This window comes from Vulpes lagopus, chromosome 2 (assembly GCF_018345385.1).
Source record: "Vulpes lagopus strain Blue_001 chromosome 2, ASM1834538v1, whole genome shotgun sequence".
NCBI classification, from domain to species: domain Eukaryota; kingdom Metazoa; phylum Chordata; class Mammalia; order Carnivora; family Canidae; genus Vulpes; species Vulpes lagopus.
In genome coordinates this window covers 42,932,869-42,957,888 of record NC_054825.1, presented here as the reverse complement: position 1 = coordinate 42,957,888, position 25,020 = coordinate 42,932,869, and the positions used below count along the sequence as shown (strand labels likewise).

The window sequence follows — 25,020 nt, the reverse complement described above, 5'->3', positions numbered from 1 at the left end:
GGGGACAAGGGGCGGGCGCTCCGGGCCTGACCCCCACGCCGTCCTCCAAACTACCGCGGCCGGGGGAGCCTTGGCCGCTGTCGGGCGCGTGTCCGCCCCACGGCCGTGCGCACGGACCTGCTGAACACGTGCGGGCACACTCGGGCTCACGCGCACACGCATGTGGCCGCACGGGAGGGCGCGCGCACACGCAGGGAAGCGCGCGCGGGCCTCGGAGGGCGCGGCCGGTGCGCCCCCCGCCCCCCGCCCCCGGGCTCCGGGCTCCGGGCTCCGGGCCCCGCGGCCGCGCCTCCTCCCCCCGCCCGCCCGCTCACTCCGCCTCCCCGCGGCCCCTCCCCCCTCCCCCCTCCCCGCTCGCTCCTCGCGCTCCCTCCCCGCGCCGCAGCAGAGCGCGCAGCCCGGGCGGGAGCCGGTGCGGGCGCAGGAGCAGGAGCGGGAGCGGGAGGGGAGCGGGCGGGCGGGCGGCCCCGGCCCCGGCCCCGGCCCCGGCCCCGGAGCGTGCGGACCCCCCCGGCCCCCCGGCCCCCTCCCGCCCGGGGTCGGGCCCCAGCATGCGCGCCCGCTGCCCGCCGGCCTCAGCCCCGGCCCCGGCCCCCGCCCCCGCCCCCGCCCCCGCCCCGCTGCGGAGCGCGCCCGGCCTCGACCCCGGCCCCGGCCCCGGCCCCGGCGGCTCAGGCGGCGGCGGCCCCGGCCCGGCCCGGCGCGCGGAACCAGGCTCGGCCTGAGCGCCCCCGCCCCGCCCCGCCCCGCCCCCGCCCTCCGCGCTTCATCCCGGCCCGGCCCGGCTCCCCCGCGCGGCGGACGGACGGACGGACGGACGGAGGTGTGGGCCGAGGAGGAGGAGACGGGGAGGGGGCTGGGCCGGGGGAGCCGGCGGGGAGACATGCGGCTGGTGCCCGAGCCCAGCGGACGGACGGCGCGCCCGAGATGCAGGTGAGCGCGGCGGCCCCGGGGCGCGGAGCCCCCGGACTCCCCGCGGGGGCGCAGGCCCGACCCCCTGCGGCCCCAGACCCGAAGCTCCTTCCCTTGCCGCCGCTCCCCCCGCACGCCTGGGTGTGGGCCGGCTGGGCGCGCAGCTCCGGAGGGCACCCGCCCGGCCGGGTGGGCCTGCCCTCACCCTCACCCTCACCCTCACCCTCACCCTCACCCTCACCCCCCACCCCTGCCCCCGCCCGCCGCGCTGCCCAGCCCGGACGATGAGCCCCTGCCCAGCGGGCGCTGCACCCCTCCTAGGTCCCAGATGCCCCCGGGCAGCGCCCGGCACCTGCCAGGGGGTGGATGCCGGTCGGGGACCAGCTTTCTCCACGGGCTCCTGCCTGGGCACCGTCTTCCTCCCCCGACAAGGAGCAGCCCCTTTCCTGCCCTGGCCCACGGGGAGGGAGGAGAGGGGAACTGGAGGGTGAGGAGGGTGCAGGGGACGGAGTTGAGGTTGTGGAGGACTCGGGAACCCTTTAGGGGCCTCCCTTTGTCTGTCTTCAGCCGGCTTCTCACCTCCTCCTGTCCCACTTTTCATTCTGAGGCTGCCGGTGGGAGGTGGGAAGCAACCGAGAGAAGGGAGGTGAGAAGAGAGCATCCAGTTCCGCCTCCCCACCCTCTGTGAGGTGGCCCAGTGCCCCCCCCCAGGCCGTGTCCCTCCAGGTGGCTTCCACTGTGAGGAGGGGTGGGGCCAGGCCCGTGGGCAGTGCCCCCTGTTCCCACCCTGGGTCTCAGCCCAGCCCCATCCAGCCCTGGCTCTGCTGAAGGTATCCCCTTTGTTCTCCGAGGTCCTGGGCTCAGGGTGGGGGAGAAGGGGCATGTGGGAGGTGCCCTGGGAGTGCCGGCGGCCCTGAGGTGGGAGGCACCACCATCTGGGCTGGCGCCTTCCCTTCAGGCCCAGCCCACCGTTGGTGCTCCTCTGCTTGGCTTGGGCGGCCAGAGGTGCACCTGCCTATGGCTCTGGGCTCAGCCCTGCTGGTCATTATGCCACCAACACTGCTGCCTCCCATGCCCGGGGAGCAATGAGCCAGGGCATCCAGGCAGCAAAGCACCCGGGGCTTCCCCACATCCAGCAAGGAGTGCAGGTGAGGGGAGAGAGGGTCATGGGTTCCCAAATCCTTTGTCCTTATGTGGGATCTGGTCTGCTGGGGGACAGCTTGCCTGCTTCCTCCTCATTGCCTGAGGCAGGAAGAGAGAGAATAAAGTGGCAGAGGGGAGAGGCCAGGAACTCCTAGGAACCCAGGTAGGGACTCCTGGCAGCACCCAGATGCCTCGATGCCTGCCTGGAGGAGGGCTTAGCAAGGGTGAAGGCAGGCTCACCCAGATGTGCTTGCTGTCTCTGTCCCCTCCCCCGCCCCCTGCCAATTTAAGTGTGAGGTGTGCCTTGGGTAGGGCTTGGTCAAGGCTGCAGTGCTCCCCAGGGCCCAGAGTTAGAGAAGGCCCTCAGTCCACGGGTCCAGATTTTGGGGGTCCTGGGTGCTCAAGGCCCAGGAACCTTGGCTTGTGGGGAGAGGGCCCTGGGTGCCTAGAGGGAAGTGGAGAGGCTGCTCTGCCCCTTGCATAGTAGTCAGCTGTTCCATCCCCTGCCTCTGACTACCCATGTTTTCCTTGCCTAGATACTGTTTTCTAAAACTTGAAATTTTAGAGGGACACCAAGAAAAACCAAAACCATAAAAGACCCAGAAACCTCTTGTGTGTGGGTCTTTGTTCAGCATAAAGCCAGACAGGATCCCTGGTACCAGTGATGGCTCATCTGCTGCTATCTCCAGGTGCCCACCAGAGCAAAGGGCCGGAGGATCACAGCTGGGGCTGGAGGAGGGAGGCGGTGCGGGGTGATGTATGCAGGGTCCCATGGAGGCTCGAGGCAGTGTGTCAGATGTAGAGCTAGTGACAGCCAGGGTGGGGAGGCAGTGGACGATGGTGATTTCAAAGTCAGAGTCTTAGCCTGCTGGCCGGGGTCTCTCCATCCTGCTGTCCTCTGCGTGGCACTCTATGGAAAGATGGTGCCTTCCAGCTCCAGGGCCCTCCTCCTCCTCCCAGTGGTTACCCAGTGATGGCTCTGTTTTCTTCCCACCAGTTCCTCTACCTTCCCACCAGTTCCTACCACCTGTCTTGGTCCAGCATCCCTACCCAGAGGCCCTCCCCCTCCTCTTCTCCCTGCCTCTGCTCAGGGAAGCCTCCCTGACTGCTCCAAGTTACTGACCCTCCTTCTCCAGGCACCCACAGTGAAGAGCCACACTGGTTTGGACCTAATATTGTACCAATTAATCATGTGCTAATTCTACACATCCTGGACCAACTGTCTGTTCAGCTCCAGACTAGGTCGTCTTAGGGCTCCCATGGATTGCCTTGAATGTTCAGCCCTGGGGAATCACGTACCCACCCCCGGGGCTCCCCTGCTTGGCCCCCTGGATAGGGAAGATGCTGGGAGGCACTGGGGAGCAGTAGTTGGCTGGTAGCAAGGACCACCTAAAGGGGACTCCATATCCTCAGCCTGTGTGGATGGACAGAGCCAGGTGACACCCAAGGATGCCCCAGGTAGGGTACTTGGTAGCACACCCAGGCCCTCAGAGAAGGATTGGATTTGTTTGGGGGAGGCTGAAGTAGTCAGAAGTCTTCCAGAAAGAGAGAGAGAGACTTGCGGGTCCTGAGGTGGTAGCAGACTTTGCAAAGACACCGAAAACGGGATTCTAGAATCGGGGACAGTTCTTTGTAGAAACAACGTGTGGTGGTAAGGCACGTTCATGTCCAAATGCATTTGAGGCATCGATACTGACGTTTGTTTATGTGTTGAATGAATGAATGAATGAATGTCCTTGGTCCTTGGGTGCTGTGGGTCCGGGAGAGCCACATACTGACAACAGTGTCTCCCCCTATGTACTTGGTTCCTCTGATGTCACTCTATGGTGAACTTGTTGAGTGTGACCCCTGGAGCCAGATGCCTGGGTTCAGACCTTGCCTGGTTACTTAACCTCCCTGGGCCTCCTGCGGCTTCTTATCCATGAAGGGAGGATAGCAAGGTTGTTGACCTGTAGGCCCAGCGGGACAATTTAGTATGCAAATATATGCAAAACATTTAGAACAGGGCCTAGTACAGAGTAAGCTCTCAGGAAATGCTAGCTACTTGTTACTTTTTTTTTTTTTTTAATTTTTATTTATTCATGAGAGACACAGAGAGAGAGAGAGAGAGGCAGAGACATAGGCAGAGAGAGAAGCAGGCTCCATGCAGGGAGCCCCATGTGGGACTCGATCCCGGGTCTCCAGGATCACCCCCTGGGCTGAAGGTGGTGCTACACCGCTGAGCCCCCCGGGCTGCCCTAGCTACTCGTAACTTCTATCAGTGATATGTTCTCAGTCTTCCCCCCGGAGCTGGTACAGAGATTTGATTTGATAGCTGAGAAATCTGAGAGAGCCAGGCAGGTAGACTGACTCGCCCAAAGTCCCCAGCTCACACGCTCCCTCTAGAAGCCTTCCTCGGTCTCCTGGGGATCAGAGCTCGCTCACCTGGGTGTGGCCTGGGAATTGATTCACGTATTTAGCATTAGTAGTAATAACTATTACAGATGCAGCAGCGCTACTCCGCAGCCTGAATACTAGCGCTGCCATAGTGGTGTGCGCCTCCTGTGTGCTTCCCCTCACTTTATTCCTTGGTGGCTTTCTCTAAGGCAGCCACTATCCTAATTATCGGGTGAGCATGCCCTTGCCTTTCTTAAAATCGTGTCTTTTAATATATGGAAATTGCTCAGTTTGGGTTACTTTTGAACTTTGTCAGAAGAACCTGAAACAAGCTGCAGCTCTCTAGAACTTGCTTTTTTTCCTCCTCAAGCGTCATATTCCTAAGCTTCGTCGGTATTCTGGCAAAGAATGGTAGATGTAGTCTGTTTTTGCGGGTATATAATGTTCTGCTGTTTGAACAGTGTATTTATCATTCTTGTGTTGATGGACATGTGGGTTGCTCTCTCCAAACCATGCTGCCGTGAACCTTCTTGCCCCGTCGCCTGAGGTGATGTGCGGAGTGGCTCTGGGGCATCTGGCTAGGAGCGGAATTGCTGGGCCGCAGGGCATGTTCGTACTCACCTTTACTAAAAGTGTTTTCCAAATGAGTCGGACCATTTATGCTTCCTGAGCAGAGGAGTGGTGTCCCCAGTGCTCCCCTGACCCTTGCCAATGCTCGGTGTGGTCAGCCGTCTGGGTTTTACCAATTGATTGAGTGTGAAATGGTGTTACATTCTGGTCTTGATTTGCATTTCCGGGATTCAGGGTTTCTGATGTAGGAAATGGGGATTGAGATGGGCAACAGCCAACGTGTAACAGATGCTTAGGAAGCAGTTGTCCCTTGTGTACCTACCTCAGCATCCCCCGTTAGTGGGGATGCTGTCTCGACAAGCCCTGAGCTCAGGGATGGGCAAGAGCAGTCAGGAGGACCCCCCAGGGATGGGGGGTGAAGGAAGAGCAAAGAGAGATAAACTCCTGCACAGTTGGAGCCAAAGGAACCCCAGTGGTTCTGCGTTCACCCCCAGGATGGGCAGGGGCGGTACTCGCTTGGGAGAGGGAGCGAGCTTGCGCTTCATTGTCTTAATAATGCATGGCCTCCTGAAAACCCTGTCTCCACACGCTGGGGTCTGGTGTGGGGCTTGGCCTGGGGAGTCCTTAATAAGAGTTTGGTGAGCTGGGGAATGAATACTGGATGAGACAAATGTATTCCCACCTCCTTGGAGTCCTCCCTGACTGCTCTTGCCCGTTGAGTGGGTGAGGGCTGGCTGAGCAAGGTGGCTCCCGGGCGTTAGCAGAGTCCTCCCGGGAGGCCTCAGGACCCTGCGTGCCCCCAGAGGCCGAGAAGCTCGGGGCTGGCAAGGTAATTTGGAGCCACTCTCTCTGCCAGCTGGTGCACCAACGATTGATTCCAGGCCGCTTTCCCCGCCCGGACCTGGGCCCCTGGAGCTAGTTAGAGACGAGCGACGGGCTGGCGGAATAATTATGCCTATTTCATGTGACACCCAAATTGATTGCCGCCAGGGTGACATTACCAGGGCATTGTTCCTTGTCTCCAACCTCTTATTACATGTTATTAGGGTGTGTGGTGTGTGTGTGTTTTTCTATTTTTTCCCCTTTCAGGGAATTAATCTCTCTCTGCCACCTCCTCTGCTTCCCTCTACAGAGAACCTGCTCGTGTCTCTGCGAGGGGGTGGGGGCCCGGCCAGCATGCTTCCTCTGCCTGGCCCAGTGGGGGAGCCAGTCCTAGTAGGGCTCTTGGGAGGGCCGGCCCGGCTGTCTCCAGTCCCTCTACTTAGGTGTGTGGTGGAGGGGTCTCAGAGCTGAGAGGGGCCGCTGAGGTGTGGTCCTGGCAGAGGGGTTCCCCTCCGGCATCAGTGATCTGCTCTGCTCTGCTTGCATACCTCTCGTGGCAGGCCACTCACCCACTACTACTAGGGCAGATCTTCCATCCTGAACCGTGTGGTCTTCCACTTGATTTCTCACACTGAGCTGAGTGGGCCTCCCCCAGGACTCTGCCTGTGGGCTTTGACTCCACCCTCTCTAGGCAGCATCGGGCTCTTTGCACTCTCTGCCTTGGGACACCCCTAGAGATTTGCAGAGAGGCCCCCCCCAAGCCTGGGCTGCTCATGAACAGGCAGCTGGGTAAAGGCGTCGATCGTGCCTGAGAAGAACATAGCACTCACACACGTCTAACCAGAGGGCTTCGCCACCTTGACTCTGATCTCCGTGTACGGGTTGGAAAAATGGGTTTCGGCAAGGGGTTGGCCAAGATCCACTTGAGCAGAGAGGGCTTTGAATAGTCCGTGGCGGTGGAAGGGCAAGTGTTTTTATTTATGGTTTCCCCGTCCATGTTATAAAAAACTTGCTGGACCTTGATTTGGGATAAATCTGGGGGTTGCTCTTAAATCTCGTCTTTTTGAGGCAGAAATAACTCAAACCTTCACTTGTCCCTGATCTAGCCCCAGCACGGGATCCTGGCAGCACGCTGCGGAGAGAAGGTTCTGGCTGCAGCCAAGAGGCTGGGCTTCCTCTCAGGCCCTGGCCCTGAGATGCTGTGGGACCCAGGGTCGAGGCCCTGATTTCTTGGGCCTTCCGTCATCTATGTGGTGGTCTCTAGGGTTACCCAGCCTCTGGAGTCAGGCAAGCTTAGGGACCTCGGGCAGGTGAACTAATGGCTTGGAGCCTCAGTTTCCCCATCCACGAAGTGGGGTATGTGGTGAGGGTGGGTGAGGTCCTTCTGCAAAGCACTCAGTGTGTTTCCTTCCTTCTCTTGACCTCTCTGCCCCCAGCTGGGAGAAGGCAGCGAGAGGTCTGTCCTCCCCTTTTCTGGAGGGGGAGTTTCGAGCCCGAGACATAAAGCCGCGTGCCCGCCACCCTACAGCTTAGCAGGCCCTTGAACCTGCATCAGAACCTGTGTGACCTTGAGCAAGTTACGAGACCTCTTTGTGACCTTGAGCAAGTTGGAGAACCTGTTCGTGCTTCTGTTTTTTACCATCTGCAAAATGGGGATAAATAGCATGTCCTACCTCAACCAGTCATGTTGGGAGAAATGAATTTTGTACGTAAAGTGCTTAGAATGATGCCTGGCACGTGAAAGGCCGTCATTATCCTCGCAATGTTCGGTCTCTGGCCTTCCCGTGCGTGGCTGCTGGAGTGGGGGTGCGGCACCCCCGGGGTGGGGGGCTGGCTGGTTTCCAGGCCTCCAAAGCCTGAGACGGGCGCCCTGAGCTGTCCTCAAGGTAGAGGAGCCCTGAGGACTGGGGGAGGCAGGAAGGTGAGAGATCTCCAGGCACCTCCCACGCTGGCCCAGGTGAGGGCTGACGGGTACCTTCTTGCCCCTTTGAGCCTAGGTTGGCCTTTTAACCTGGGCAGAGGTGGGAAGGGACCTGTAGCGGCCCGGACCCGTGTTTTCCTTGCGCCTCCTCAGGCTACCACACGGGCACCTGCCCCCCGCCCCCGATTCTGGGACATCTGCCCCTGGGCACCTGCCCACCCTCCTCAGTCTGAGACACGTGTCCCCCTGGGCACCTGCCCACCCCTCCTCGCCCCTGGGTACCTGCCACCCCCCTCAGTTCTGGGACACCTGCCCCTGGGCCCCTGCACCCCCCTCCTCAGTCTGGGACACCTGCCCCTGGGCACCTGCCCCCCCCCCTCAGTTCTGGGACACTTGCCCCTGGGCACCTGCCCACCCCTCCTCGGTCTGGGACACCTACCCCTGGACACCTGCCCACCCCTCTTCGGTTCTGGGACACCTGCTCCTGGGAACCTGCCCCCCCCTCAGTTCTGGGACACCTTCCCCCCCCCTCAGTCTGGGACACCTGCCCACCCCTCCTCGGTTCTGGGACACCTGCCCCCCTGGGCACCTGCCCACCCCTCCTCGGTCTGGGACACCTGCCCCTGGGCACCTGCCCACCCCTCCTTGGTCTGGGACACCTGCCCCTGGGCACCTGCCCACCCCTCCTTGGTTCTGGGACAGCTCCCATCCAAGGAGGCATGCTGTGCACTCAGGTGGACTCAGCACAGACAGTACGGAAGCTTCCTAGAACCAGTGCTCCCTCCCACCTCCCTTAGGACAGCTCCTAGCCTCCTAGCTGGACTCCTAACCTCAGAGCCAGCCTGGGAAGGGCAGCCAGGGCCCAGAGTGGCCCAGGACTCACCTGCGCTCAGAGAGCAGGGTGGATGCGCAGGGTGCCTGGACTGGACTGCGGACGTGGGACCTGTGGGCCCAGTGCCCTCCGCCCACCCAGAACTGGCTCCTCTCGGCCGTGTCCTACCACTGCTCCGCCCCACCAGGCTGGCTGCTCCTGGAGGCCAGAGCCTATATATAGAAGCCTTTAAACACTAAGATACTTTGACAATTAAAATTCATAATTTATCCCGAAGACGGCCTGGAGCTATGGGCTGGCCGGAAGGCTGGCCGCTCGTGAGGTCAGCTGCCCCAGTGAGGTGGGTGATGGGGCGGGTGCCTGCCCAGGGCCACGCAAGCAGGCAGGCGGCACCCTCCGACCTGGCTGCCACTGAGGTGCCCGGTGAGCACCCTGGGGAGAGGCTGGAGTTGCCCAGCACAGCTGAGAGCCAGGCTGGTGGTACTGGGCCCGGCACTGGGCCAGGCGGGAGGAGGCAGCAGGCAGGCACGCCCACACAGCTCCCCACCGCACGCACACGCACACCCTGGGGGTCCAGCAACTCTGCCGGAACCAAGAACAAGAGGAAAATAAAGAATCCTACACGACAAAGGACGTGACCTCAATTTTCTTCCAGGTTGATTTTTTCCTCCCTGTGGGGGCAGCAGCAGGGGGAGGAGGAGGGAGAGAGGGAGGATGGGCCAGGGAGGGTGGCCAGCCCTGGAGGACAGACACTGAGGCCCTCCTCTCAGGGCTCCCGGCCCTCCCACCCCTCTCCCACCCGCCCTGCCAGGGGCAGCCCCTGCCCAGTTAGGCTGACCCGGCCAGTTCAGTTCCCCCATTAGCAGCTCACTGCCAAGGGTTATCAGCCATTCATACCTCAGCAGGGAGCAGCTCTGGAAGGAGCCCAGGATGGTGGGATTTGGGATCCGATTTGGGATCCGAGAGAGCAATTAGGGGTCCCTGGATGCTCTCCAGCCCTGCGGAGCCTGGGCTCAAGTGAGCCTCCTCCTCCTCCAGGAAGCCCCTCGGGTAGAGCCTGGGCGAGGAGCAGCTGTGTCAGGAGCTGCCCCAGCACTCGTGGGATGGGCTCTGCACTGGGAGACACAGAGGGGGGCCGCAGAAACTCCCACGGGGAGAAGGGAGACAGGTGCAGTGTCCTCAGACCCCGTAGAGATGCTGGGGGGGCTCTGGGTGGTGATCCCTTCTTAGCTGGATTCCGCAAGCTGGTCAATCCTGGGCTCGTGGCTTGTGATGGGCAGCCACCCACCCCTGCAGGATGGAGGCCCTACCTGGGTGACCATGGAGGGCTTCCTAGGCAGGCTTCACCCCCACCCCATCGAGCCCGTTGCCTGCTCCCAGCGGCCTGCTTCCCACTAACACCTCGTCGTCTCAGGAAGCAGATGCAGGGGACCATGCTCTGGCGTCAGGCTGGTCAGGAGTTGGGGACAGGGCAAGTCTGAGGACTGGGTCAATGCTTTGGTCACCCTGCAGGGGTCCCTTCCCCTTTGGAGTCAGGCCTACCTCGCAGGGCAGTGCTGATGCTGAGGACTTGGGCCTGCCGAGTGCTTGGGGCCTGGTGGTTGAGTGTGGGCCAGCCTCGCCTGTCCTCCCCCACCCTTGCCACTCCTCCCCTTCCTTCCTCCTGGGCCCCCCCTCCCTCCTGCGCTTCTGCTCATCTCTGGGTGGGAGCCCTGACAGGGCTGACCGGTCCCTGCTCCCTCCCTCCTGCTGCAGCCCAGGGTAGACAGGAAGCCTGGCAGGACAGGACGCCGTGGTGCACGCCTACCTCATTTCCACGGGGAGCGACAACCCGCTGCGGGCCCTCAGGTCACACACCCAGGCTGCCACCCGAGGCCCTGGGCCCAGCGGTGGCAGTGGGCGCCTCCGTGCAGGGACCCCCCCCCGCCCGCGTGTGCTGGGGAGCCCCGTGCTCCCTGGGGAGTGCCGAGTGGGAGCACCATGACACACTGATACTATAAACCGAAAATAACTAAACCTCCCGTCCTGTGCTGCAGCCGACCCCAAATCAGGTGCGAGCCCAGCGGCGAATCAGGTGCGAGGCAGCTGCGGGCACCGGGGACATCATCCAGTGTGTTCAACACTCATGGTTGAGGAAGGGCTTTTGTGGGGCCTGGGGGCAGGGCGCTCACACCTCCCAAGGACGAGCCGGCCCTGGCCCGCGCCTCTCCACGCCTGTTATGCCCGCCCCTCCACATGGGTCCAGAACTCAGAGCCCGTGGACTTGGTGCCTAGGCCTGAGGGCAAATGAATTCCATTTGGGAAGCCCTAAAAGTGGTTTAAAGATAACTTTTTTGAACGCGGCCTGGGGAGGCGCAGTGCCCCCTGGCCTCCCTCCCCAAGCCCACTTGCAGGTGGCCCCAGGCCCCTCCTGTCCCCCCGCAGTCACCCGTCCCATCCTGAGCCCCTCAGGGGACGGCCCCACAGTGAGGCCTTTCCCATAGATCCTTCCAGCCCCGGTGGAACTCCTCGCCAGCCCGACCAGGTTTGAGAATCTTGGCTTTCTAGCTGGGGAAAGTCCGTTTCTGTCGTGGGCTCCCTCGGGGAGCCTGGAGTCCTCCCCTCGCCGCAGAGTGCCGGGAGTAGACCAGGGAGGCCCAGCCTTGCTGAGGTCACGCGGTGGGGAGGCCGGGAACCATGTGGGGCCAGTGTGGGGAGCCCCGGGTCCTACCCCGGGACCACTGTGGGGCCAGGGGTTCTCCGGCTGTGCCGGGGTCCGAACACTGTGCCCGGGCCTGGCTCCTCCACTGGCTGCCCACCTGCCTGCCTTGGACGTTTATTCCCTTTGTATTTATTGGTCCAATTTTTAAACTCCTGCCCTTGTGGGAAGCCCTTCAGGGGGCAGGGATCCAAAATAAAATGCTGATTAAAATGCATAAAACACTTCTCCTTTGCAAGCGCGGGGCTAACCAGCAGGACCCACAGCGCCGGGAGCGCAGGAGCAGCACGTTGCCCACTCAGCAGTTGGGGTGACCCTGCAGACGCGGCCCCGTCCACCCCGAGATGGCAGCGACCCCGTAGGGCTGCTAGAGGGGAGGCTCGCCGGGTGCTGTGTAGCTGCCGTGCCGGCTGGGGCAGGCATCTTGACTGCTCCCGGCCTCAGTGTACCTCCGGAGGGACAGCCGCATGAACAGGGTGAAGGATGAGGACGTGCCCTCCAGGGCGGTGTTGGTCCTGCACAGCGGGACCTGTTCTGAGGGTCTGACTGCCAGGTTGTGGGGGGTGGGGGACAGCAGCCACGCAAGGCAACGCCAGTCAGCTTTGCCATCAGTATTTGAATTCCCCGGGCCTCTCATCGCCCACTCAGGGGCCTCGGCCCTGCAAAGAGTCTAGCGGATACCCTGTGGGGTTTTTTAAGATTTTATTTATTTATTCATGAGACACAGAGAGAGAGGCAGAGACACAGGCAGAGGGAGAAGCAGGCTCTGTGCAGGGAGCCCGATGCGGGACTCGATCCCGGGACCCTGGGGTCACGCCCTGGGCCGAAGGGAGGTGCTCAACCACTGAGCCACCCAGGTGTCCCTATACCCTGTCTTTCAAAGAACATCCAGGGGCTGTTCTGTGAGACAGAAGCACCCACGGCTGACCCAGGATTATACGTGGAGGCGCAGCGCCAAGTGCAGAGGCTTGCGAGCATATTTCCTTCTTTGTTCTGGTTGCCAGGAAGCTCACCCCTCCACCATTACGCAAGACGTCGTGGCATTCTCTCCTCGCGGGCTTCCTTTATCTTTTTACCATCTTGTGGCATAACATCTTCTGTCAATGGGCCCAAGTTATTTTTAGAAGGAGGGATGTGCTCAATAGCAGTTCCATGATGTCGCTAAGGAGCGTAAGGTGCCCCCGTGTTATAGGAAGGGGAAGATTTCTGACTGCGTGGGTTACGGACGGCTTCACTAAGAAGGTGGCCTTTGGGAAAGGAGGTCACGAAGGCCGTTGGGCGTAGAGGCCGGGAGGTTTCTCCAAAAGGAGGTGGTGCAGAGCCAGGAGCAGCTGAGGACACCTGGGCAGCGTCACGGGGCAGACTGGTGGGAGGCAAGGCGGTGGCGGGCTGAGTTCCTTATTCTGGTGTGTGAGGGGCTTCCCCACATCTCAGGTGGCCGGTGCCCCCCACCCCAGCCTCCTGCAGCCCCCGCTACACCCACCGGCCCGGCCCTGAGCTGGACGCTGGGAGCCCCACCTATGTCTCCCGCCCCCCACCTCACCCCGAGCCAGCCCCAGCTGCCGGCCCAATTACTTATTGATCGCCTGTCAGGATGTTTGCTTTCCTGGTGGCTCACTGGAGCGTGTGTGACTGTTGAAAATGGCCTGGTTGGGGGGCGGGGAGAGGCTGAACCATGGAGCCTGGAGAGGATGAGAGGGGCCGAGGGCAGGGGGACCAGACAGGGCCACTGGGGATGACAGGACCTTGCAGATGCTAGAACATGTCAGTGACACCCAGAGCCCTCTCTGGTTAATCAGTCACCTAGTCGATCAACAACCGGAGAGCACCTGTCAGTCCTGGGAGACCGCTGGAGCCCCTGTGGCCAGAGCTCTGGTCCCAGGTCCACCCCCTTCTACAGGCTGGGTGTCCTTGGGCAGCCCCGATGGCCGGGGGTAGAGCTGTGGGGCCCCCCTTCCTGCGGTGAGCCCCCCCCTTGGCACCATGGGTGTGGTGTGTGTTCCAACTATAGTCCGACCTCCGGAGACCATGTGACCCAGGCCCTGCAGCATGGGGGAGTCCAGACCAGCCCTGCTGCCCCCTGCACACCCTGCTGGGCCCATTCTCCTCGGGACGGAGCAGAGGGGGGGATGGGGGGCAGAGCAGCCTCTGAGCGCAGCTGGCAGAGGGTCACAGGGGCGGCCCACACACACCCCTTGCTTACCCACCCACAGCCTGTACCTGCAGCGTAGCCCTTGTCACCACCACCCAAGCCCCCGTCGCCTCACGGTCCAACCCCAGCGCCTCGTGGGCCGGACGGTGCCTCCGGCTGCCAGGCTGTGGGGGGCCGTGGGACGCTCCAGACCAGCAGCAGCCCGGGGCCGGGGCTCTGGGAGGAGTGTGACCCGAACCCCAAGAGACAGATGAAGGCTGGTGGTCCTCAGAGAGGAGCACGCTTCCCGCCGAGGGTCAGAAAAACCTTCTGGGAGCGCTGGATGCTGGGATCTCGGCAGCAGGCACAGGGGTGCTCCGGGAGGAGGGGCCGTGGGGGCCGAGGCCTGAGCTCCGGGGCCTGGGCGGGTCATGCTGGACCCAGAGGAAGGGAGAGGTGGGGGCACTCTGCAGGGAGGCACCAGGTGCCCGGCTTCCTGGCTGGGGTGCTCTCCGCTGACCTGGAAAGCCCACCAGGGAGCAGATTCGTGGCTACGGACAGGTGCCACTGGGTCGGCTGATATCCTGGGGCTCCCAGGTGGGGGCTCGGGCAGGGCTGGCGAGGAGAGGGCCGTGGTGTCTGTGCCCGGGGAAGCGGAGGCTGGGGGGTGGCCCCAGCAGCTTGGGGGCCCTGGCCTGGCAGGTGGGGCACCAGACCTGCTCCTCCTTAGGCTCTTCTCGGAGGCTTCAGCCTTTGAGCCTCTCTGATCCCCTCTGTGAGCCCCAAGGGCAACTCAGCAGGTCTGGCTTCATCCCTGTGAACACCAGGGGAAACTGAGGTTCAGAGGGTGGGTGGGATGGGGTAGGGGGTGCGTGCATGGATCACGTCGCCTGTGAAATCATAAACCATAAAGGAGGTGCCGAGGGCAGGCTCCTCCGAGATGCCCCTGCAGTGAACCCCTCAATCCCGGGGATGCTGGGGAAGTCCTTTTGGGGGGGCTCCAGGCAGGGTAAGGAGCATGCGGGAAGCAGCACGGCAGGGCAGGAGGCCTTGCAGCCTGGGCATCCGGGCCTCACCATGGGGTTGCAGCTGGTGCCCTGAGCCACTGTGGAGCGGCAGCTCTGTACGTGTGCCAGGGACATCCTGACGGGGTGGGGGGCCCGGGTGGGGCCAGTCGAGCACCGTCCTCTAACCACCCCATATCCTGTGCTTGCTTCCGGCTGCAGGTGAGCGAGAGGATGCTGGCGGGGGGCGCGAGGAGCATGCCCAGCCCCCTCCTGGCCTGCTGGCAGCCCATCCTCCTGCTGGTGCTGGGCTCGGTGCTGTCAGGCTCGGCCACCGGCTGCCCGCCCCGCTGCGAGTGCTCCGCCCAGGACCGCGCGGTGCTGTGCCACCGCAAGCGCTTCGTAGCGGTTCCCGAGGGCATCCCCACCGAGACCCGCCTGCTGGACCTGGGCAAGAACCGCATCAAGACGCTCAACCAGGACGAGTTTGCCAGCTTCCCACACCTGGAGGAGCTGGAGCTCAACGAGAACATCGTGAGCGCCGTGGAGCCCGGCGCCTTCAACAATCTCTTCAGCCTGCGGACTCTGGGGCTGCGTAGCAACCGGCTGAAGCTCATCCCCCTGGGTGTCTTCACGGGCCTCAGCAACCTGACCAAGCTGGACATCAGCGAGAACAAGATCGTCATCCTACTGGACTACATGTTCCAGGACCTGTACAACCTCAAGTCGCTGGAGGTGGGCGACAATGACCTCGTCTACATCTCGCACCGGGCCTTCAGCGGCCTCAACAGCCTGGAGCAGCTGACCCTGGAGAAGTGCAACCTGACCTCTATCCCCACCGAGGCGCTGTCCCACCTGCACAGCCTCATCGTCCTGAGGCTCCGGCACCTCAACATCAATGCCATCCGGGACTACTCCTTCAAGAGGTTGTATCGGCTCAAGGTCTTGGAGATCTCCCACTGGCCCTACCTGGACACCATGACGCCCAATTGCCTCTACGGCCTCAACCTTACATCCCTGTCCATCACTCACTGCAACCTGACCGCTGTGCCCTACCTGGCCGTGCGCCACCTGGTCTATCTCCGCTTCCTCAACCTCTCCTACAACCCCATCGGCACCATCGAGGGCTCCATGTTGCATGAGCTGCTCCGGCTGCAGGAGATCCAGCTGGTGGGCGGGCAGCTGGCCGTGGTGGAGCCCTACGCCTTCCGCGGCCTCAACTACCTGCGCGTGCTCAACGTGTCCGGCAACCAGCTGACCACGCTGGAGGAGTCAGCCTTCCACTCCGTGGGCAACCTGGAGACGCTCATCCTGGACTCCAACCCGCTGGCCTGCGACTGTCGGCTCCTGTGGGTGTTCCGGCGCCGCTGGCGGCTCAACTTCAACCGGCAGCAGCCCACGTGTGCCACACCCGAGTTCGTCCAGGGCAAGGAGTTCAAAGACTTCCCGGACGTGCTCCTGCCCAACTACTTCACCTGCCGTCGCGCCCGCATCCGGGACCGCAAGGCCCAGCAAGTGTTTGTGGATGAGGGTCACACGGTGCAGTTCGTGTGCCGGGCGGACGGCGACCCGCCGCCCGCCATCCTCTGGCTCTCGCCCCGCAAGCACCTGGTTTCGGCCAAGAGCAACGGACGGCTCACAGTCTTCCCCGACGGCACGCTGGAGGTGCGCTACGCCCAGGTGCAGGACAATGGCACGTACCTGTGCATCGCAGCCAACGCGGGGGGCAACGACTCCATGCCGGCCCACCTGCACGTGCGCAGCTACTCACCCGACTGGCCCCATCAGCCCAACAAGACCTTCGCTTTCATCTCCAACCAGCCGGGCGAGGGAGAGGCCAACAGCACCCGAGCCACCGTGCCTTTCCCCTTCGACATCAAGACCCTCATCATTGCCACCACCATGGGCTTCATCTCTTTCCTGGGCGTCGTCCTCTTCTGCCTGGTGCTGCTCTTTCTCTGGAGCCGGGGCAAGGGCAACACGAAGCACAACATCGAGATCGAGTACGTGCCCCGCAAGTCGGACGCAGGTGTCAGCGCCGCCGATGCGCCCCGCAAGTTCAACATGAAGATGATCTGAGGACGGGGCAGGGGGGCAGGGGAAGGAGCCTGGTCCTCAGTCCTTGCCGCCTCCTCCCTCCGCACACGCTCCGTCCCTCCGTCCCTCCCTCCCTCCCTCCCCCGCCCCTGCCCCCCTCCCCACCCGCCCTCCTTCCACCAGGACCTCAGCCGCCCAGGCCCGGGGACCCCGCTGCACAGGGGCACGCATTGACAGACTGGAGTCGGAAGCTGACAGGCCGACACGCACAGTCAGTAATTCAATAAAAAAAAGTTACGAACTTCCTCTGTAACTTGGGTTTCAATAATTATGGATTTTTATGAAAACTTGAAATAATAAAAAGAGAAAAAAAAAACTATTTCCTATAGCTAGTCGGAATGCAAACTTTTGACGTCCTGATTGCTCCAGGGCCCTCTTCCAACTCAGCTTCTGGTTTTTCTCTTCCTCCCCCTCCCTCCTCCTCCTTCTCTTCCTCCTTTCTCTTCTCTTCCCCTATGGGGAGGGATCACTCAGGAAAACAGGAAAGGAGGTTCCAGCCCCACCTGCCCGGGCAGCTGACACTAGCAGGCAGGGGGCGGAGGCGGGCCCAGCCCCAGGCTGGCTGTTTGCAGGGAGCAGGTGAAGGACACAGGGCTGCCTGATGGGGTGGGGGCCCTCGGCCAAGCTGCCAGGAAGCACCGCTGCCCCGCTGCCGGGGACTGGGGGCCTGGCTCGGGTGTGGCTGAGACTCTGGACAGGGGCCGGGGTCCTCCTGGAGGACAGCACAGTCGGTGGAGAGAGCCAGGGGCTGGAGGCAGGACCCGGGCCTAACTTCTGGTCCCCGCTTTGCTGCTGACTTACTGTGTGGTTTCAGACAGGTCGCTGACCCTCTCTGGGCCTCAGTCTCCACATCTGTACAAATGGAAACGTGACTCCCTGCCCTGCCTACCTCACAGGGCTGTTGTGAGGCATTGATGAGATGATGTATGTGAAACACTTTGTAACCTGTAAAGCGCTGTGCACATGTGTGGGTGACTGCTCTCATTATGGTCATTATTCTCTCACCGTGGGGGGTGAGAGACATCCTGAGGGGCTCCCAACGGGCATCAGGGTTGGGGACATCCTGGGGGAGGGCCGCTCTGGGGTCTTTCCGAGGCCCGTCTCAGAGCAGCGCCCCGGCCTGGGGTCGGGAGAGTCGTGGGTTTGGGAGCGGGATCCGCAGCACTGGAGCGGACCCAGGGGATCAGAAGCTGCCCTGCTTGTTCGCTCCAAATCGAGCTGCTGCAAACTCAGCCATGGGAAGGGCTGCCCCAGGTGACACAGTGTGAAGGGCCAGCTCCATCACCTTGTAGCTTCCCTGGATCTGTGGGCCCGGCTTGAGAAGCTGGGGCCCTAGCTCAGTCGGCATTTGGGGCACTCGCCGCCGTCTCCAGAGGCCGGGAGAACCCTGCAGGCCTGGCTTCTCCCCTCCACCCTTCCTCTTGTCCTCGGGGTCTCCGTGGATGCAGCCCCATGGTGGGCTGAGCCTACCACCTGGTGGTCGTCAGGTTCGGGGGGGATCCAGCCGCGCAGGTCGGAGTGGCACACAGCGAGCTGAACGTGGAGGGGAAGCGGTTGGGAAGTGAGGCTTCAGAATGCAGCTCCTCCGGTCGGGGCTTGTCCGGGGCACACGTGCCCAGCCTGAGCCGGCGTGGCCCGGGCAGCTGCATGCCTAGCGCATTCTGAAGCAAGCATGCCACCTTGGTGAGGCGGCACGGTGAGCGGGTCTGGCACGGAGCTGGCCCTCGTCACCCACTCACTCATCATCTGATCCACACAGGGCCCCGAGAGCCAGCTCTGCCCCGGGCTCCCAGCTGATGCGGCCAGACCACCCTGGCTCCCCTGTCCCAGCAACCACCCCATGGTGATCCCGGGCTCCAAGGAAGCCTCAAGCCCTTGGAACTGTGGTTTTATCCCCTGGAACAAACAGGAACGTCTGCCGTTAGGACTCGGAGCGTTGCTGTGTAAAAGGTTGATGGTCCTTGGGGAGCAGCCTAGACTAAGTGGTCTAGGCTCCGGGGATTGCGGTTGGATCTGGGTTCCAGGTCCTCTCTGGCACTTGCTGGCTGCTCGGGATTGTTACTTAACCCATCTGAGCCTCAGTCTGCTGATCTGTCATGTAAAGATGATCTTCCTACTTTTGGTCATCGGGATGTCACAGGAAGGCGGGCAGGTGCCCGTTGATTGCTGTGGTACCTGGCTCCCAGTCAGCCTTCTGCGGTGCTGTGGATCACTGTCCGGGCCAGTCTGGTGCAGATGCAGAGACTGAGGACCGGAGAGGGCGGTAGCTTATCCAGAGCCACACAGCTTCCCAGGGCCAGGACCAGGGCGTGGGAGTTCCCGGCTCCCGGAGCCACAGACTCCTAAGCCCGGCTTCTCTGGCTCAGGCATGGGGACCCCCACCTGGCAGGAGAACGCTCTGGGGAGCACAGGAGCAGGGACAGGAGTCCTTGGGCAAGAGACCAGTGGTATCACATGAGGCTTCGCAACCCTGGCAGGCCTGCTCAGCTCCAGAGGGGCAGGTGCACAGGCTTCCCGCGGCCCCAGCCCACGTCCACGGGGGCACCGTTCTCGGGGGCCTGCCCATGGGACTGTTGCTTTACCTCTGGGAGGCCTGGGTAAGAGCAGGAGGTGCAAGGGGCCAATTTATTCTTGGCTGCTGCGGGGGAACTGGACCTCAGGAAATTCAAGGACATGAGAGAATCGTGAGGTGTTTTTCAGACAGGACAGAGTCCCTTGGGGGAAGGCGAGTGCCCAGGCGGAGGCTGGGTTGGCCCAAGCACAGGCGGCCTGGGCTGCGGGAGGGGCCTCCGCAGGACAGCAGTGAACTCCCGTACCGAGAGCCCCGCCAGCCGGAGGGGGAAGGGCCTGGCAAGTCCGGCTGGAGAGGCTCTGTCCTCCTGGCCTGGCGAGTGGCGGCCGTCTCTGCCCCGACCGTGGGGGGCCTGTACCCAGAGGGCGCCGGAGCTGGGCCGGGTGGCCCGCGGCCCACGGTCAGTGGTGCAGGTGTCTCGGCCCGTGGGCGGCGGCGAGAGGCCGGGCTCCACGCTCCTGGGGAGAAGGCGGAATACTGAGCCCTGTGAGTGTGGCCTGCTTCCCGGAGCCCAAGACCAGGGGCGGGAGCCCCAGGCCTGCTCCTGCACGAGAGGCATGCATGCTCAGAGGGGGTGACAAGACGGGGAGCCGACCCCCAATAAGCAAGTGGGCTCAGGCGGGGCCGGCCCCCAGCAGGCTGATGGCTGCGAGCACTTGGGCACAGCCAACGCCTCCCACCCCGGGGCGTCCCCCACGGGGGAGAACCTGGGGCTAACCCACCCAGAGCCCGCAGCAGAGTGATGCTGGGGCGTGGGCTTGGAGTCAGGCGGACCTCGGTTCCAGTTCTCCCTGGGGGGTGGGCGACAGCTGTTTGGGGGCCTTGATTACCACCGTTGGCAGCCTGGCATCCCTACGGATGAGCAGGGCAGTGGCTTTGGCCAGAACCCAGGACTGGGAAGGAAGGAACCGTGTGGGCTGCAGTGGGGAACAAAGGAGCTGGAACCACAAACGAGATCGGGGTAGAAGCCAAGCCTGGTGATGGCCTCTGATTTGCCCTTGAAGGCCTAGGGGCTCCTGTGGAAGATGGGAGCTGACCCCAGGTCATCACCGCTGATGCCCAGGACGGAGAGAGCAGCCATGCCCCGGGCCCTGAGGACAAGGCTGCACTTGCACGTGTTGGTAGGGATGGAGGTCACAGGGAGCAGGGGTGAGGGGTCGGAGGAGCAGCAGCGTAGACCCTGGCTGGTGGGAGGAGTCCGGGGAGACTTGAGCCTTTTAGGGCCTGAAGTCAAGGTTCATGAGGTATAAGGAGCAGGGGGCAGCACAGGCCATCTGGAATGAAGTGATTTATTGGGGCCCCACAGAACCCGGTTCTGTGGTCCATCACCTTTCCTGCCTCTCCCCGGTTTGAGACCCTCTGATAACACAGCGTTAAAAGTCACCCCGGCTCCAACCTCCTTCGGGGACTGGCTCACTAGGATCTCTGAGCCCTTCATTCATGCTCCCTAGAGGAAAAAATCTGATTGGCCACCTGCCGGCCAGTGGCTTGTCTGCCCTAAGTCAGGTGCTCGTCCCCTTATCCAATTAGCTGAGCCCAAGGAGCTCAGCTGCCCGAAGCCAAGTTTGGGTGAAGATGTCGTGGAAAGAGCTAAGGGATCCTATCGGTTATTTACAGCTACGTGACAACCACCCCAAAACCTAGTGGTTCAAAATAACAACAACCATTTGTTTGTTCCAGTCTGCAACCTGGGCAGGGCTTGGGAGAGGCAGCTCATCCTGCTGCGCGCGGCGCTGATGATGGAGGCTTCAATGCCCAGCCGAGGCGGGGGAGGCCGCAAGGCCCGGGGGCCACTCTGCCTCTTGACTTCGCGTGACGTCTCCAGGAGGCTGGCTGGGCTTTCACGGTCGCTCAGCTCTTCAGGATGGCCACACCGAAGCCGCCAGGCCTCTCGAAGCCTTGGCCAGGAATCAGGGCGAGTCGCAGGCCCTCCTCGAGTTGAGGGGCGGGAGGACAGCCCCCGGCTCTTGCTGGGAAGAGCTGGGAAGAGCTGCAAAGTCACAGGACACAGGGACATGCAGGATGCGAGGGTTATTGCAGCCACTTGTGGAGCCTCCACAGGGACCTCAGACGTGCCTTTGTTCTCTTAGGAGCCATGCACTGGCGCAGGGGCCCCTGCAGTTGACCCAAGAGGAGGGAATCAGTGAGCAATGCCGACTGCCCTCCAGATGGACGGCCAGCTGGTAAGAGCTGGGACATGAACCAGGCTTGCTGCCCCTGGGCCAGAATCCTTTGGAGCAGAAGCAGGAAGCAGGGACCCCGGGAGGAATATGGCAATAGTGATAATAATTACTGTTTGCAGGCCAGACGCTTCCCCTACATTGCCCTTTTTGTTTTTTTTTTTTTAAAGTAGGCTCCACACTGGGTGTGATGCCCAACATGGGGCTGGAGCCAGGACCCTGAGATCAAGACCTGAGCTGAGGTCAAGAGCCGGATGCTCAGTGGGCTGAGCCATCCAGGCGCCCCTCACCTATATGGTCTCCTTGAATCCCACAAGAGGAGGTTCTAACATGCTCCTGTTTCAGGTTCAGGGAGAAGTTACTGCCCGGGGTCCACCACCCGCTGGGTGATGAAGCCCGAATTCGTATTCAGGGCGCCAGGACCTCGCAGCAGAGAAAGTACCAGCCTGGACCCCTCACGGCGAACCACCCCCGACTGCGGCTTCTCATCACAGGAGGTGGCACCGCCACACATCACCTCCTGTGTGGCTGCCTTCCTCTGTAGGCTGGGATGAGTCAGGAGTGGACCATGTGCTGTGGCGCAGGGGGGGTGAGTGCGAGGGCCCTGGGGGGCGATCATGCCTCTACCAGTCAGTACCCTCACCCGACCACCAGCCTCCCATACGCCGGGCATCTCTGTGGGACCTGGAGGCCCAGCATCCTGTTCTGAAGACCTGCGGTCTGGCCCTGGGACCTCCCTGGTGGGGGCCTAAGGAGGGCAGCCATGCAGCATGGCCCAGCGGGGTCAGGGCCTTCCCCTGGGTGCTCCAGCTCTGACTGCTGAAGGAGTTGTTTCTCAGCCTGTAAAGGGATTTACAACCTCCCCATAAACCTATTATGGCTCATCCTGTGTCCCCGGGTCCCTGTCATCACGCCAGTGGACTGCTGGTGTCTGGGAAGGCTAGGAGGCCGCGGAGACCGAGCACACCCCAGTGTCTCAGCCCCAGTCCCCCTTCTCTGCCAGCTCCATCATGCCCCAGCCCTCATGCCAACCCCTGCCCACCAGGGCCTGGCTCCCTCCCTGGGGTCTTCCTCTGCCCTTCCAACTATGTCCTCATCCCTTCATCCTTGGTTTGGGCTGTGACACACTGCCCCAGAGAAGGCTAATCCTGGGGATGGCGCGGCAGGATGTTCTGGAGGAACAGAGGAAGAGGAAGCTGACTGCAGAGGAAGGGAAAAGCCGGGCAGGGGAGGGGATGGGAGGGATGGCCACCACCCCCGGTTCCCAGCCCGAATGCACTCAGCCCGAATGCAGTGACTAGCATAACTGTCTCGATGATGAAAAACATGAGTTTCAGAGAGGCTGAGCCGCTGCCCAAGGTTGCTAAGCTAAGCAGTAGCATCTTGGAAAGCACGTGCGCGCGCGCGCACACACACACACACACACACACACACACACACACAATGTTCACTGTGCTCCCATTTTGCAGATAAGGAACTGAGATTCAGAAGGGGGAAGTGACAGACCCAAGGTCACAAAACGAATGAGTCAGTCTTAGCACCAGCTCTGACTCAATGGAGCTGGGGAGTGGGGGCAGCGACAGGGAGGCAAGCGCTGCGGCATCCAGAAAGCTTTCGCCTGGGAGACACAAGGTTGGACAGGCCCCGGGAGGTACCCGGCCCCCGAGGCGCGGAGCAGCGAGAGGCAATAGCTCATTAAGGAATATGGCATCGTAAAGGGGAGAGAGGCGGGCACAGCAAACCCTCCTCTCCTTTGTCTCCTGCCAGCCCCAGAGCCTCTGCTGGACACTCCAAGGGCACAGGGAGGGGACCTGGGGGGCAGCACCCCAAGCTGGGTGGAGGGGGTCTCTTTCCAGGGCTCTGTGCAGAGCCCAGGGCTGCGAGGTGAGACCCTGCACTGTGTGACATTGCCCGACTCCCTGAGCACCTTGAGGCCGACCCTTCCCAAGGGCCTGAGACAAGCCTGTACTAACAGGACTCCCCCCCCCCACCCCGTGGCTTCAGGGTTCACCCCAGACCTCAGTGCTGTCCCTCATCCCACTTCCCTGCCCCCACGCTGCTGCTGAAGCAGAGGAGTTACAGCCTCTCTAGCAGCACGACATTCACTGCCCGGCCCTGAGCCGAGCCCATAAATCGCCCTCACCAGGCCTGGCACCGACCATGCAGTCACCTGATCAGAGGCCCGTGGAACCTCCCAGCCCAGCGCCCTCCCAGGGCGGAGGCCATCTCTTGCCCCCTCCTTCTGGCCTCCCTCTGGCGCTTCCCACTGTGGAGCCAGGACCGCTGAAGGCCCCAGAGGCTGGCCAGCCCCGCAGCCCCGCTCTACGAACACACCTGGCTGCCACCTTTCTGGGGTCCGCCTAGGAGCCCCTCAGGGCCCCCGCCTGCCTGCGGAAGCCAAGGCAGGCCTTCTGTAGAGCACCGGCTCGGCCGTGGGGAGCTATGACGGGCACTGAGCGGGAGAGGGACGCTTCTCAGAGTCTACAGAGGAGAGATCTGAGGTGTGGGCGCAGCGGAAGTGCAGGCCCAGAATGCACACCTGAGTGGGCACATCTGTGTTCACATACACTCGTGCAGGTGCACACCTGCAGCAGGTGCATGTGCAAACGGGTGTATACAACCTCACCCGTGCTCCCCCCCAAACACGTAGCGACCTGCGTGTCCGCACAGAAGCCCTGCACGCACCTGAGCAAGCAACACACTCAGTGCACACTGGTGCAGGTAATACCTCCGCTCGCCCCTCTCACCCGAGCATCCGCACAGGCCCCCAGGGCAGTCCCTGGGCCTGTTCCCTGCCCTGATTGGGGCTGATAGGGGCTCGCTCATCCAGCCACCCCCACAGGAGCCTGTGATGCAGGTGCACTCGCAGCTTCGCCCCGCCCCCGAGCTGCAGCTGGCCAATGAGAGCTCGTGGGGAGCCGTCTCCTAGGCAACTGGAGGGTTGGGATGGGAAAAGGGGCGTGGCCCTGGGAACCCCTTTGCCCCAGGCCCTCACTCTTCCCTGAGGTGAGGAGGGACCACAGAGATGCCCGGGGCAGGTGTCGAGCCCCACATGAACCCCAGCGATGCTGGTCCCTGGGAGGGGCCGGGGCAGGTGAGCATCCTGGCCAGGATGCCTGTGTGGCCAACCCCCGGAGTCTATGGGAGGACCTGGCTTTGAAGGCTGGGGCGGGGGGTAACCCACCCCTGCCACCTCTCTCTAGAAGAATCTGGAGAGCCTGCACTGGCTGCCTTTCTTTTCCTCAAGTGCCCAAGCTCTTTCCCCTGCGGACCTCCCCGCATGGTCTCTGTCCGCCTGGCTGCCCCTCCTCACCCCTTCCTGCACCAGGCCCGCTCGCACACTTCCTTTCTTCCGGCAGCCTTCAGCTCGTGGTAGAGGTCACTTCTCCAAATAGTCCTTTCCCCACCACCACAGTCCCTGCCCCTCCCCGCCCCCCCCATTCGAAATCAATCCCCTGTGTTAGAGCCTCAGGGCTGCCTCACCAGGACCAGGCGCACCTTGAGCATCTGAGTCACATCGTAACACGGGGGATCCCGAGAGATGGAGGCTGGTCCGAGGGGCCGAGCGTAGGGATGCATGGGATCCGGAGCCACACAGATGGAGCCAGGTTGTTGTCCCACATAGACCTGGCTCCATCTGTGTGGGACAACAACCTGGCTCCATCTGTGTGGGACATTGGGCAAGTTGCCCGTGGAACTTGTGACGATTAAATTAGATCATGCCTGCAAAGCACTCAGAACAGTGTCTGGTACAAAGCACCT

General features: G+C 62.3%; 1 protein-coding gene across 3 annotated transcripts in view; it reads left to right on the top strand.

Moving 5' to 3' along the window:
• LINGO1 (leucine rich repeat and Ig domain containing 1) overlaps window positions 1-17,481 on the top strand; it is a 70,035-nt gene extending 52,554 nt beyond the window's left edge. For 2 of the 3 annotated variants that reach the window (XM_041745982.1, XM_041745984.1), the window contains one exon: window positions 14,632-17,481. In XM_041745982.1, the coding sequence (XP_041601916.1) occupies window positions 14,644-16,488 (1,845 nt within the window). In that variant the 5' untranslated portion in view covers window positions 14,632-14,643 and the 3' untranslated portion in view covers window positions 16,489-17,481. Of the gene's footprint in view, window positions 1-822; window positions 934-14,631 lie in introns of those variants that run through there. The other variant, XM_041745981.1, reaches the window with a different exon arrangement.
• Window positions 17,482-25,020: the final 7,539 nt, after the last annotated feature.